Raw genomic sequence first — 12,050 nt, 5'->3', positions numbered from 1 at the left:
TGGAGCCACCCTACATGGACAGACCTGGGCAAGTGTTCTTTTCTAAAATGTTATCAGAGCTCCAATCAATATTTGGGAAGTCAAATCACTTGGGCATGCTAGAGTCTTGCCAGATGGGTAACTAAAACATGCTGATAAGAGTCAGGAAAGATATTTTTGTCAGAAGGAAGAAAGAATTGAAGAAGCATGTTGAAGACCTGCTGACTTACGAGTTGGGAGTAAGAGGAAAAAATGAGGTTGTGTAATCAATGCCATGACTGATTACTGCTTGTAATTTCCAAGACCACATTTTCAGAATTAAGACCATGCATGGAATCTTGAATGAATCACTGCCGTTGTGAAGTTCCTTAAGTTGACACATCAGAATTATGTCATTTGTACTTATTCTTGTACTTATTCTTTAATTTTCCTAAAGACAAAACCTGTTTTTCTGTTAATGAAGCTAGCTTTAGTTTTTAATAATAAAGAGAAAAAGAAACAGATAAGAGATTGTAGCCATCCATTCCTGTGTTCCAGTCCTCAGCTTACTTCTCCACATCTTCCAGCTAGAAAGCCAGGAGTCATAGCCAAACACCAAGTAAGTCCATGGACCCAAGTGCTACATGAAGGGATGTTTTCCTAGCAGTTTTGGCTTTGTACTTGTTTCCTGTGTTGGCTGAATGATTGCTATGAAAGTAATCCTGTGGATATCTCCAGCTTAATTTGTGGTAAATCATGCTACAGTGTATTTACCTTTGACTCATCTATGGTTTTAAGAAGCGTTACCAAACTCCTTTGTCAAAATATTGTGATACAGGTGCCTTTTGAAGAGTTAAAACACAGCCTTCAAAGAAATGGCACAGATATTTAAAGACCAGGCCTTACCTTAACTAGACATGTTTCAATTTTTTTTAATCCAGTTTCTCCAGAATTCCCAAGCAAATGGGTAACTTCCATGACAATTATCTGAATTTTATCCTTCTATTGTATCTGCATTACAGGTAAATAAATTGAAATAAAGTGTACTTTGCCCAAAGTGCATATATATAAAATAATGGACAATAAAAAATAAAATGCACTTTTATTCACAGTCTTTAGTGTAAGGATTTCACTAAGATCAGCAACAGGATCTTAACGAATAAAAGAGATTTTCTTAATGAAAAATCCTGCAGATGATCTTTACCTACCCTGTCTTCTACTGAGACCAAAGATTAAATTATCACTTGAACATTTTTTACTTTATTTTTACAGCCACTGTTGTCACCTTTCTCAACAACTTAAGATAAAATAATTACTAAATGGCAGAAAATAGAGCAGCACTTTAAATTAAAAACATTTTATGAATTTTACCTCGGACAGTGTGAAGCTGGTTTTTGAAATGGGCACAGTTGTTCCACTGTGGTTTCACAGGTGATAGCCTGAACTGAAGAAAATAAAACACCAACAAGTAAATGCGTACTATTTAGAAAAAGTAGAGTAGTACTGAGCTTGTAAGAAATAAATACTAACCTGTTACTTTAGAGACAGTGAAGGAGTTAGCAGATTGGTATTTTCTGAAGAAGAAATATTAGAAATTATCAGTAAATAACATATTTCAGTTATATATATATCTGTTATATATAACAGATTTCTTTTAGCTAGAATAATTTTTATTAGAAAATATGGAAATAAACCCAAGAGAATGTCCATGATCAGGTTTTAGCCACTGCACCTCCTCCCCCACAGTTGCAATGACATATTTGCTTTGTACTCCCAGTGAATCTGTTTCAAAAACAGGAATGTGTGTTAAACTCTTTCAGGAGTTTAATTTGCTAAGAGAACGTGTGATAAGAACCAAGTAAGCAATATATTGGTCCCTCATAATGTAAAATGTGGTTGCTCAGAAGCTTTCATCTACCAGAAGAGGTCATTCAGGTTTTGCTAAAGGTTCGTTCCTATAAGCAAACCTAACACTGAGAAGAGTTTCTCCTCACTGCCTTTCTGAAATGTTTAATTAAATTCTACTTTTGGACTTGGCATCTCCTGTCATTATCAGCATCATTAAAAACCCAATATAACATGTAAGAGCTCTTTTTTCCCCCAGTAATTATACAGCACTCAGATGTACCTGCTTCCTGTTGTTATAAAAAGTCAGGTACCTAGATTATGTTATTTTGTTACAAATTGATGAATGTTTCTATTTTGTTCCCCTAATCTTCTATTTTCCTTCTCTTTTGACTCCTAGGATATGCCTGTGATTGTGATATTTTTCATCTGTAACAAAGAAACTGAGGATGCTTTGGCACCCATAAAGTTACTTATCAAAAAAACAAAAAAAACAAACAAACAAAAAAAACCAAACAAAACAAAACAAAACAAAAAAAAAACCAAGGAAATTATTCCCTCTTCACCTTTGGAGCAAATTTCTCCTGTGGACCTCACTGTTTGCCTGCATCAGTTTATTTACTTGTGTGACCCATCAATTTCACATTGCTCATTTACTGGGTCCCAATTAACTTTCAATAATGTAGCTCATACTGCTGTTGCCCTAGCATTGTCAAACATTGATGTAGGAATATGTATTCTATTGTTGACTAGCTTGTTAAGATATTCAGAACAGTACCCTATCCTAAGAAAATCCAACAGCTGAAAAAACACTGGCATTAGCCATCCTGATTAGAAATCCAAGGAGCTGAAGATTAGAACACTTGCTGTATGCTGTCCTGACACTTACTTTTCTGTATTCTGTATTCTGGTTTGAAATACACAGTAGAGGTGAGATTCACTTTATTTCATCTATTCTTGAATAGACTAAATAGTATTTTATACAAGGCTCCATCTACAGACACTGGTGAGAGTCAGGTAGCTGCAAGGCATCCCCTGCCTTATTGATGGGCCTTTTGAAGGTTTGAAACTTTGGCAAATAATCTTTATTTATCCCATAGCCAAAATAACTTTCCCTGAGTTCCAATTCTCAGAGGATAGGTGCTAAATACACTCTGTAGGCTGGACAATCATACAGTTTTGTCTCATGTAGCATAGAAATTCAGAGATTTCAACTGATGGGAAATCAATTGGTTCCAGTTTAAAGATTTTTTTTTACAGCTTTTTTACTCCTACATTTGTAAGCAAGCTGGCTCCTCATATGTTAGCATTGATATAATCAAGATCTACTTCTCTTTGCATCAAAGCAAGTAAAAAAATGTCTGCCTGTATCTTCATTCTTAGGCAAGTAAATCAAACCAGAGTCTGGTCATCCGATGATCCAAAGAAACTGATTTATATCAATGCTTTAAGTGCTACCCAGGTAGTCCAAATTATAGGCCACTCAATTAAGGCTACCATGCCAATGCTCCTCTCTATGGAGGATTCGACATACCTGTTGAAAAGAGAAATGATGACAGGTGTCATAGCCTGTATTATTTGTTTGCACTGCACAGAGTGAGAGCACAGCTGCTGATGATTACCTGTCTCCTGGACTCTTGGGCTTACATGGGAGCAAAATATATCACTCAGAAAAATCCTCTTTTCTTTCAGCTCAATATTACTCCTTTGAGCTACACGCATACCACCATTACATGCCCACTAACTACAGACAGAAATAAGGACTTCAGTGTAAAGTTCTGAAGAATACATTGCAAAATTGTGAAATGTAATTTGAAAATACCAATAATATCTTAGATTCAAATATATTAATATTGATGTTCTTCATCTATCATTGGATAATTATATAAGAAACAGCCAAGCATTCTCCATTTCTATGAGTTACTTTTCTGGGCTTTTCTTTAGCATGTCTACAAGAATTTGGAACTCTTTTCACATACCAGTCTTAAGGAAGGCACCTCAGCAATGCAGTACAACTCCAAACTAAGTTTCCACAGTATGGAATATTATTCTATCACTGGCCAATGTAGAAATCATGCAAAATATTTGTGAAAAATGTCATATGTAAACTATGGAACTGTGATGAAATTACCAAAGCATACAGGAAGAGATGTCTTTTCTTCTTTTTCCATATGCACACTACCAGAGGGTCATTTACAAACATGAACTTGTAATATTACTGCTTTGTTAACTGTCATAGATTGCTCTGTCCAAGTCCAAAACACATAAAATAATCTGCCAGTATGTGCTAGATTTTGACAATAAATATATACTCTTACCAATTAATTAATTGAATACTCTCAGCATTATTTAGCTACAAAAACAAAGTTATTGCCCAAGTCACTCTGTACATTATTTAACCTTCTTTCACATTATTATTGTGCCAACTCTGTCCACCATTAAACACTGCCTAAAGTTTCAGAATGGATACAATATTGCTATATCCACATGCCTCTTTATAGCATTTTCATATTATTTATGACAAAAAGGCGTAGCAAAATGTTATTAAAAATGTGATATATTTTGTATTAAATAAAAATAAACAGATTAAAACCTTTTCATATATTTTAATTTTAAGAAAAAACTTACCCAATTGACTGAACACCATTTCTGTAAGACTTGATAAAGTAATTTTTCCTCCCTTGCCTAGTCACATCAACCCAACCACCTTCATTGTCTAGGATGCCATAATGTATGGCAGCTTTACAAATACTGGATTGCTGAAAAACAGAGCAGGAAAAGCAGATCCATGTCAGACAAAAAACAGATTTTAATTACGTGTCTTTAAAAACTTGGTAAAGAGACTTTTATGTTTGACTTGGCTCACGTAGGTGTTATTTCAAGCAAATAAACCACCACTTTGCCTTACTCAGAGATAAACTATTCTCATTTACAGTTCACTGGTTCACAGTAGATGTAATTTCTTATACTGTTTTCCCATTCTACAGAGTAAATGATATACTCTCAGCTAGTATTAAGGTTATACACAGGCAGGTCCATCTTACTGAAACAATTTATACAAGCATACCCAAAAATTGCTGTACTCCTCCTTTAGTCACACCTTCACATATTTGCATGTAAATATGTGGACACAAAAATTCTATTTCTGTGTATCTATAAGTATGAAGTACATTTGTACAGTACACACAGAGTAGCAGATGAAAATTTAGGTCGTCTGATGCTTTCTTAAACATTTTGTGTAAGCTTTCAGTTTTGGTGAATGCTGACATCCTCAAAATCCATTCTTAATATAATTTTAACTAATATGCCAACAGAAAAGACATTTCATCAAACAATCTACTGCTACAAAATCTAATTTAAAAGTATTTACCATTTCATAATGTACACTTCCAATAACTTTGGCTTTGCTATCCAAACAGCCAGCAGGACATTCATACCTAAGAGAATTAAATACAACTTAGTTTTAAATCCTGGGATTACAAAAAGGGGAAATATTCCAGCTCATGTACAAATATAGCCTTTCAGAAAAATCTCAAAATGACAATTGTAAAATTTACTGTACCTATTGCAAGTTGTTCCTTTGCACTGATCTCTTAGCCTTACTTCACATGAAACAATCTGAGCTAAAACAAGCAAAAAGCAAATTCACTGCAATGAATTTGATGCTAGATAATTCAATTTTGTTGACCACTTGCAAATCAGGTAAATTCCTTACACATTTGCTGTGTGCTTATCACTTCATTTTTCTCATTATCGTCAGTGCCTGTGGAGGCTGAAGGTTGATGTGTTCTTGGCCGGCTTTGCACAGTTGCATCCTGGGCTTTGGATCGCTGGCGTTCAATCTCATTGGTTTCCTCTTCTGGTTCATGGGGGGAATACAGTCTTTCTGAATCCTCTGTTTCAGAAAATGGGCAAAAAAAAATATAATCTCTCAGAAAAAAAAAAAAAATCTGTGTGGAATGTAAATCCTTTACCATGTTTTAGTAAAACTGCTTTGTTCTCATAAAATGGTGGACAAAAGGAAGAAAGCAAGGAAAACTCTACACTGCTTCATAAGCTGGAGAACTCAAGATTAATAAAACACATCAAGTATGTTCATGATACTTTTTTTTCCCAGCATGTGTAGCACAATTGAAACATGAAACTGTTATTAACACACTTGTTTTCAGATCTTCATGCCATCAGAAAACCAACTGGACAAGGACAATCTCTGTTACACATGGGCAAAGTATTACCAAGTTCATAGCATGCAAATAAAGCTTATTTCACAGTAACATACACCTGAAAATGAGGTCCTTCTATTCATACGTAGTGAAAATAATTCTGAAACACTCCTAACTGTATCTGCATTTCGTACTTAGAACCATAAGGAAGCTACTTGGGCACACACATACAGCTTTCACATGGTCCATATGAAGTCTCAGAAGTTATTGGCAAAAATTGCTAAATGAGTTGTTCACGGAGTAGAATAAAAAGAAGTAGCAGCTTCGTAATATGCTGTAGTTCAATGCTATAAATGCTATTCCAAACATTGTAAACTAATAATCCTAGCTGACATTTTCTTTAATTACTAATGTCTTCCAGCTTTGTTCTTGGTTTTTCACACACAACACATGACTATGTCAATGAGATAATGTTTCCCTATAAACAAATTACTGCATAGACTTCCAGTGTAATTACAGAAAGACATATAAAGAGCACACAGTGAGTCTCCATCTTCGTCTACTAAAAGCCCTGAATCAGCACTTATCAGCAGGAATTCAGTGCACTCCATTCCCTCTGGTGAAACTCAGCCTCACTCATCACAAGCATATAATCCCATTCAGCATAGCAAATTAGGGCCTAACTGGTCTTTGGACACACACATAATATATTTTATTCCACTATGTTAAAGCACAATGAGGAAAAAAATCAAAAGAAAAGTTACATTTCTATTCCTGTTTATAGCTGTAATGGTGAAATAGTACATACCTCTGTAACAAAGGTTTTCTCTACAACCTCCTCCAAAACTAGGGGGACATGCAGAACAGGGGCGGCCGGATTTATAAGGAGCATGACCCCACCAGTTACCCCTTTACAGAAAAAAAAAGCAAAAAATGCCTTAATCAATGAGCACATTAACATGTTAATATTAAACAGCACCTAATATATCAAGAAATAAATTATGAAAACCAGCAGGCACATAGACAACACTCTTCTGATATTCCAAAGTCACAAGCAATGGGATGAGAGGAAATGGCCTAAAGTTGCACTAGGGGAGGTTTGGATGTTAGGAAGCATTTTTCACTGAAAGATTTGCCAAGCACTGGAAGAGGCTGCCCAGGGAAATGGTGAAGTTGTCATCCCTGGAGGTATTTAAAAGGTGTGTAGAGGTGGCACTCAAGGACATGGTTTAGTGGTGGACTTGCCAGCGTTAGGTTACTGGCTGGAGTCAATGGTCTTAATGGTCTTTTACAATCCCAATGATTCTATGATTCCACACCAAATTCACAGGATCTTGTTGAAAAGTCCATGAAGAAAAAAAATTAAAAACTGACATAAATCACTGTACAATCTTTTCAGAGTGGTATAGCACCATAAAACTAAATTCCTCCACTTCATGAGAATGGGCTCCACTCTCACCTAGATGGAATATTCTATGAAGTTTGATCTTAACCATGGGCTTCCTGTTGCACATTCCTTTAAGTCACAGTGCGGAAATACATTTATTTTTCAGAAAAATATCACACTATAATAAAGGTCTCTGATGTTGTATATGTACTAAAAGACAGGCCAGAAAGCTGAAGCACCAGAAAACTCATGAGAGTATTTGTGCAGCCGAAGGCTGTTTGGAAACAAGGCTCTATTATGTAATGGTACAAAAACCAGAAAATCCAGACTGATTTCCTTGCAGATTATTTCCTGAACTATTAAAAAGTATCTTGCCCCCTCAAGATATTTTTGGGTGTCAATCTACTTACTTAGGAGAATAATTGCATACAAGATAAACTGCTTTTGGCCAAATCTGCCCCCAGATGTTCATGTTATGACACAAATTAATTGCACAACCGATTCTGCTACTTGTAGCCCAAACAACCTACGGAAAAGAAAAGAGGAAAACCAAAGATGATCATCTTAAAATCAAAACTATCTCCAACATACAAAACTCAAATTACCAAAGTGATGTATTCCCCTCTGTTATAAATGGCTTGAAGTGGTCTAATTACAGCTGTCAAAAGGCATTTCAGTTATACCCTAATTAGAGAGAAACTCTGCCAGTTTTAAAAAACTGCTGCCAGTTTTACCTTGATGGTAAAGATATGACTCTCATTTTATACAAATGCTATAAGCATATATTTGAAAGTGTAGCAAAACATTTACAAAACATGATCTGAAGATCTGATTCTAGGAATCACAATTAATTGATAATTGTGAGCTAGAAGTTATGGTCCTGTGTGCTGGAGTTCCCAGTACAACCTAAAGGCCCAGAGGGATTTGGATTGATTGGACTGAGTCAACAGATATTCTTCAGCAGTAAAAGGAGGTAAGAAAGGATAGAAACATTCATAAAAATATTCATACACTGAATAGACCCAAATAATGGATTTTAAATTAATATTCTTTTATGTCATTGCAACCTAAGGTGGCTGCACTTTTTATTCACATTTCATCGCAGATCTTAAAAATAATCAAAATTACAAAGTCTGGATTGTTCAAATGATAAAAATATGACAAATGTTGAAAATTTGTTTAGTCAATGTAAGCCAAATCTGTAGATCCAGCAGGATATAAGAGTTGAAAGAGATAACTATTGTGAAGAACTAGTACCACAAAAAGCTGTCTATATGTATTTATCTTGCATGTAATAGTAAATGTAATTACAGATTATAGATACAGTAAATAAGAATATAGAGGTAGCTTTATTTTTAAATGAGATACAATTGTAAATTATGCTACTAAACATAACTGTTTAAAATTTCATAATTTTTAAGTTTTCCAATGTTAAATCAAGAATTATATGTGGGCCATAGTATAATCTGAAGATCATGTAGTTCCTATTCATTTAAAGCATGACTGGTACCCCTCAACAAAACTTCAGGCTAGATACACAGATTTCAGAAATAGGAAGTAAATTATCACTCATTTCAAAATCTTCCTGAAGTTAAGGCAATGTCCTAAAGACTACTGTTTGATCTGAGGAATGTACCTAAGAAAACTTTTTGGTTTTTTGTTAATGAGCTTTTTCTTCAACCTATTATGGGAAGGGCTATCCAAATTATGCAGAATGCGCTGAGCAGTAACACTCAGTTTAACACTGGAGCTTGTGAGCTTTTTCCTCCATCCTGCTGATATTTATGAGGATGAATTTAAAGATTTGTATGACCACCTTACTTTGTCATTGATACCCAGTGCTTGTAACAGTGAAGTCTAAACAAGCCCTTTTTGTGCTTTTGTGCTGTGCTGTGGTATGTAGTGCAATTTTTTGTGCTATAAGTGTCACAGCTGGAAGTCTCTGCCACTCTTTTCATATGTGATTAAAATCAAGCACACCTTACATACCTGTGTGTAATGTGTACAAACAGGACCAGAGCATCTATATGGACAATACGGATTGCATTCATGAGGATGGGGATATGTGAAATCTTTCACTTCATCATACCATGCTTGGACATGAAATGTTGGAGGTCTGTACCTAGGAAAGCCAGTAGCATGCATTAGATCATTCAAAAGTTGTAGCTTCTGCCATTTTTTCCTTTTATTAACAAGCAACTTTTGTTAGATTTTTAAAAATCTTGTATATTGCATAAAATAGTATCTTAAACTACCTTCCCCAATGTGCCCCCAGATTTTGTCCAATTGATGGAAGAAGGCTTGCTGGTCCATGCTCCCACAGACAGGTTTCAGCCCATGACTCTGCAGATCTCTCCAGTTCTGTGTCCCATGTCTGAAATTTAAAAGAAAATAAAGGGAAATCTTCTTAAAAATATTTGGTGTATGTCTTATTCTCAAAAAAAAAAAAAAAAAAAAAGAAAAAAAAGAATAATTATCCATTTTTTGAAGTTTATTTTACTGAGGCAGAAGACTGAAAAGTAAGAATTGAAAAATGTATGCTGCATTTGTGCTTCATAAGAAAGAAGAATTCTTTCACCAAGAGAAAAAGTTTTAATCCTTTCACAGCATTCCCTTTAAAAATCACGTGCAACCATGCTGCAGTGAATAAAGCACAAATACAAAACTCAAAGGCTTAGTTCAACTTTCCAAGTTAAATTAAGTGCATTTTTTGTCTTGTGAAATTGTTTTTCAGTATTGGGCATTCTTTTAACTGAAAGGGGGTATTATCCAACCTGCTTTCAAACAAGGCTTTATTTCATCTAAACTAATAGTTTATATGAAATGAATGAGATTTCCTCTTCCTTTTCTATAACCACCTTTTGTTGAAAGAATACACAATTCCAACGCAAATTGTTAAAACTAGAGTAAGGTTGTCATTCATTGATTTTATGGATAGGTTGGTAAAAAAGGGACATTCATGATAGTAAAGAGGCATGTTTAGAAGAAATAAGAAAAAAAAGATATCATAAATTATTGTTTATCCTTAATTTTTATTCTTTAAGGAGGATGGAAGAATAAGCTTGCAGCTGAAAGGTAAATCCAAGTTTCATTCTCTCAAAAGCCTACTAAGACATACTCTTCTTGCAAAAAGTCGTACCATACTGTGAATGCATAGCTTTTACTGCACTAAGCTGGGGTTTGCTCGAAGTGGTCCATTGCTCCAGTGCAAAGTATCCATAATTTTGTTTAGCTTTTTGAATTTCCTGAGAGCTGCAGAAATAGTTTCCAGATACCTGATTAATACCAACACAAAGGTTAGGAAAATAGAATGCCTCCAGGAAAGAAACACATTCTTGATAGAACCTGAAGAATTTCATCATATGTTCAGACTAAATTTCATTAAGTGAGACTATGCTATCTAAATAACAGTAATTCAATATTTTCTGATTCAAATTCCCATGTAGACATTGGAGATCATGTCTACTCATTTTTGGCACAGATAAAAGGTAGAAAACACAGCCAAAGATTGCACAAATATAACAGACAAATTCCGCATGCTAAAATTTATTTTTCTATGGATTTTGGCATGTGGTTTTCAAATTATTAATCAGATAACTCTTTAAAAACAAGTATGTCCTTGGTTATGCAAGACCATTATTATGTAAAAACTTTATTATCACTCAATTTAATCCTAGAATATCTGTTCTTGTTTCTCTTCTTCAGAAATCTGTAATGCATTAGATTACATTTTGTCTGTTAATATTATCAGCAAGTAAACAATTTGCAGGGTATATTTTGACTCCCAAAATGCAACATTTATTTTTACAGAAATACTCAAACAATATAATAATGACAGAATAAATCTTTTAATCCACCTATGGATACAAAGACCAGTGACTTTAGAAAATTGTACAAATTTTCCATTCATTCTCCTACGCCATTATTTCTGTGTCATAAACCACAACTTTTTTAACCTCCAGAAGAAAATATTCTAATCTTAAATAATGAAATGACTTTTTGTATAATTCTTTTTCCCTTCCCTTTAGTTGTCACACCATCATAAAATGTTTTTCTCCCTATTGTGCCCATTGTAAAAACACATGAAGATTAACACACTTCCTCCCCATTTATACTTTGTTCTTATAGGCTGTAGTAGAGTTGCTTCATCTTCTACCACAAAATCACAAGACCATAATATTTTAAAATAAAAGCCACTACAATTTGTCTTTGTTGCATATATTGTATGGTACTAAGTCACCTCAAAATCTTATAATATGTAGATTTAGTTCTTAGGATGAACAAGTCATAAAGTTAAAATATTTCCTGAATAATTGCTATTAAGAATGGTTTTGCCAACTGGACTCTAAAATACAAATTTATAATAAATTAGACTTATGATAGAACAAAAATTTTGGCACTTGCTCAGTTTTAGAACTTCCTACCTCCAAGGCTAGCTACAATTTCTTATAGCTCTTACAACCTTCAGAAAGCCAGAAGATATTCTCTTGTAAACCATGCCCCCACATTTTCCACTTTTAAAACATCAGACACAGTTAAAGGAATTGTACTATTATTCTATTTTTCTCATCACACAAGTTTAAAAATATTTTATGCAGCTATTTTAACTGAAATAATTATACTTTTTTTTTTAAGTTTAGAGCTACACAACCAATAGTAGCTGCTTGAATCAGCTCTTCAAGACTGTGAAGTAATTA

The 12,050-nt window shown here is 34.3% G+C and overlaps 1 protein-coding gene across 2 annotated transcripts in view; it reads right to left on the bottom strand.

Annotated features, from left to right (window-relative positions):
* The window catches only part of CRISPLD1 (cysteine rich secretory protein LCCL domain containing 1), a 38,520-nt gene that overhangs the window by 8,776 nt on the left and 17,694 nt on the right, over positions 1–12,050 (bottom strand). For both annotated transcript variants that reach the window (XM_085572264.1, XM_031504041.3), the window contains exons 3-12: positions 9,609–9,727; positions 9,343–9,475; positions 7,764–7,879; positions 6,775–6,875; positions 5,519–5,698; positions 5,366–5,426; positions 5,174–5,240; positions 4,432–4,562; positions 1,489–1,532; positions 1,330–1,402 (exon numbers count right to left, since the gene is read on the bottom strand). In XM_085572264.1, the coding sequence (XP_085428390.1) occupies positions 1,330–1,402; positions 1,489–1,532; positions 4,432–4,562; positions 5,174–5,240; positions 5,366–5,426; positions 5,519–5,698; positions 6,775–6,875; positions 7,764–7,879; positions 9,343–9,475; positions 9,609–9,727 (1,025 nt within the window). The remainder of the gene's footprint in view (positions 1–1,329; positions 1,403–1,488; positions 1,533–4,431; positions 4,563–5,173; positions 5,241–5,365; positions 5,427–5,518; positions 5,699–6,774; positions 6,876–7,763; positions 7,880–9,342; positions 9,476–9,608; positions 9,728–12,050) is intronic.

Source organism: Lonchura striata, chromosome 2 (assembly GCF_050655825.1).
Source record: "Lonchura striata isolate lonStrDom1 chromosome 2, ASM5065582v1, whole genome shotgun sequence".
Lineage (NCBI taxonomy): Eukaryota > Metazoa > Chordata > Aves > Passeriformes > Estrildidae > Lonchura > Lonchura striata.
This window is presented reverse-complemented; position numbering and strand designations above follow the sequence as displayed.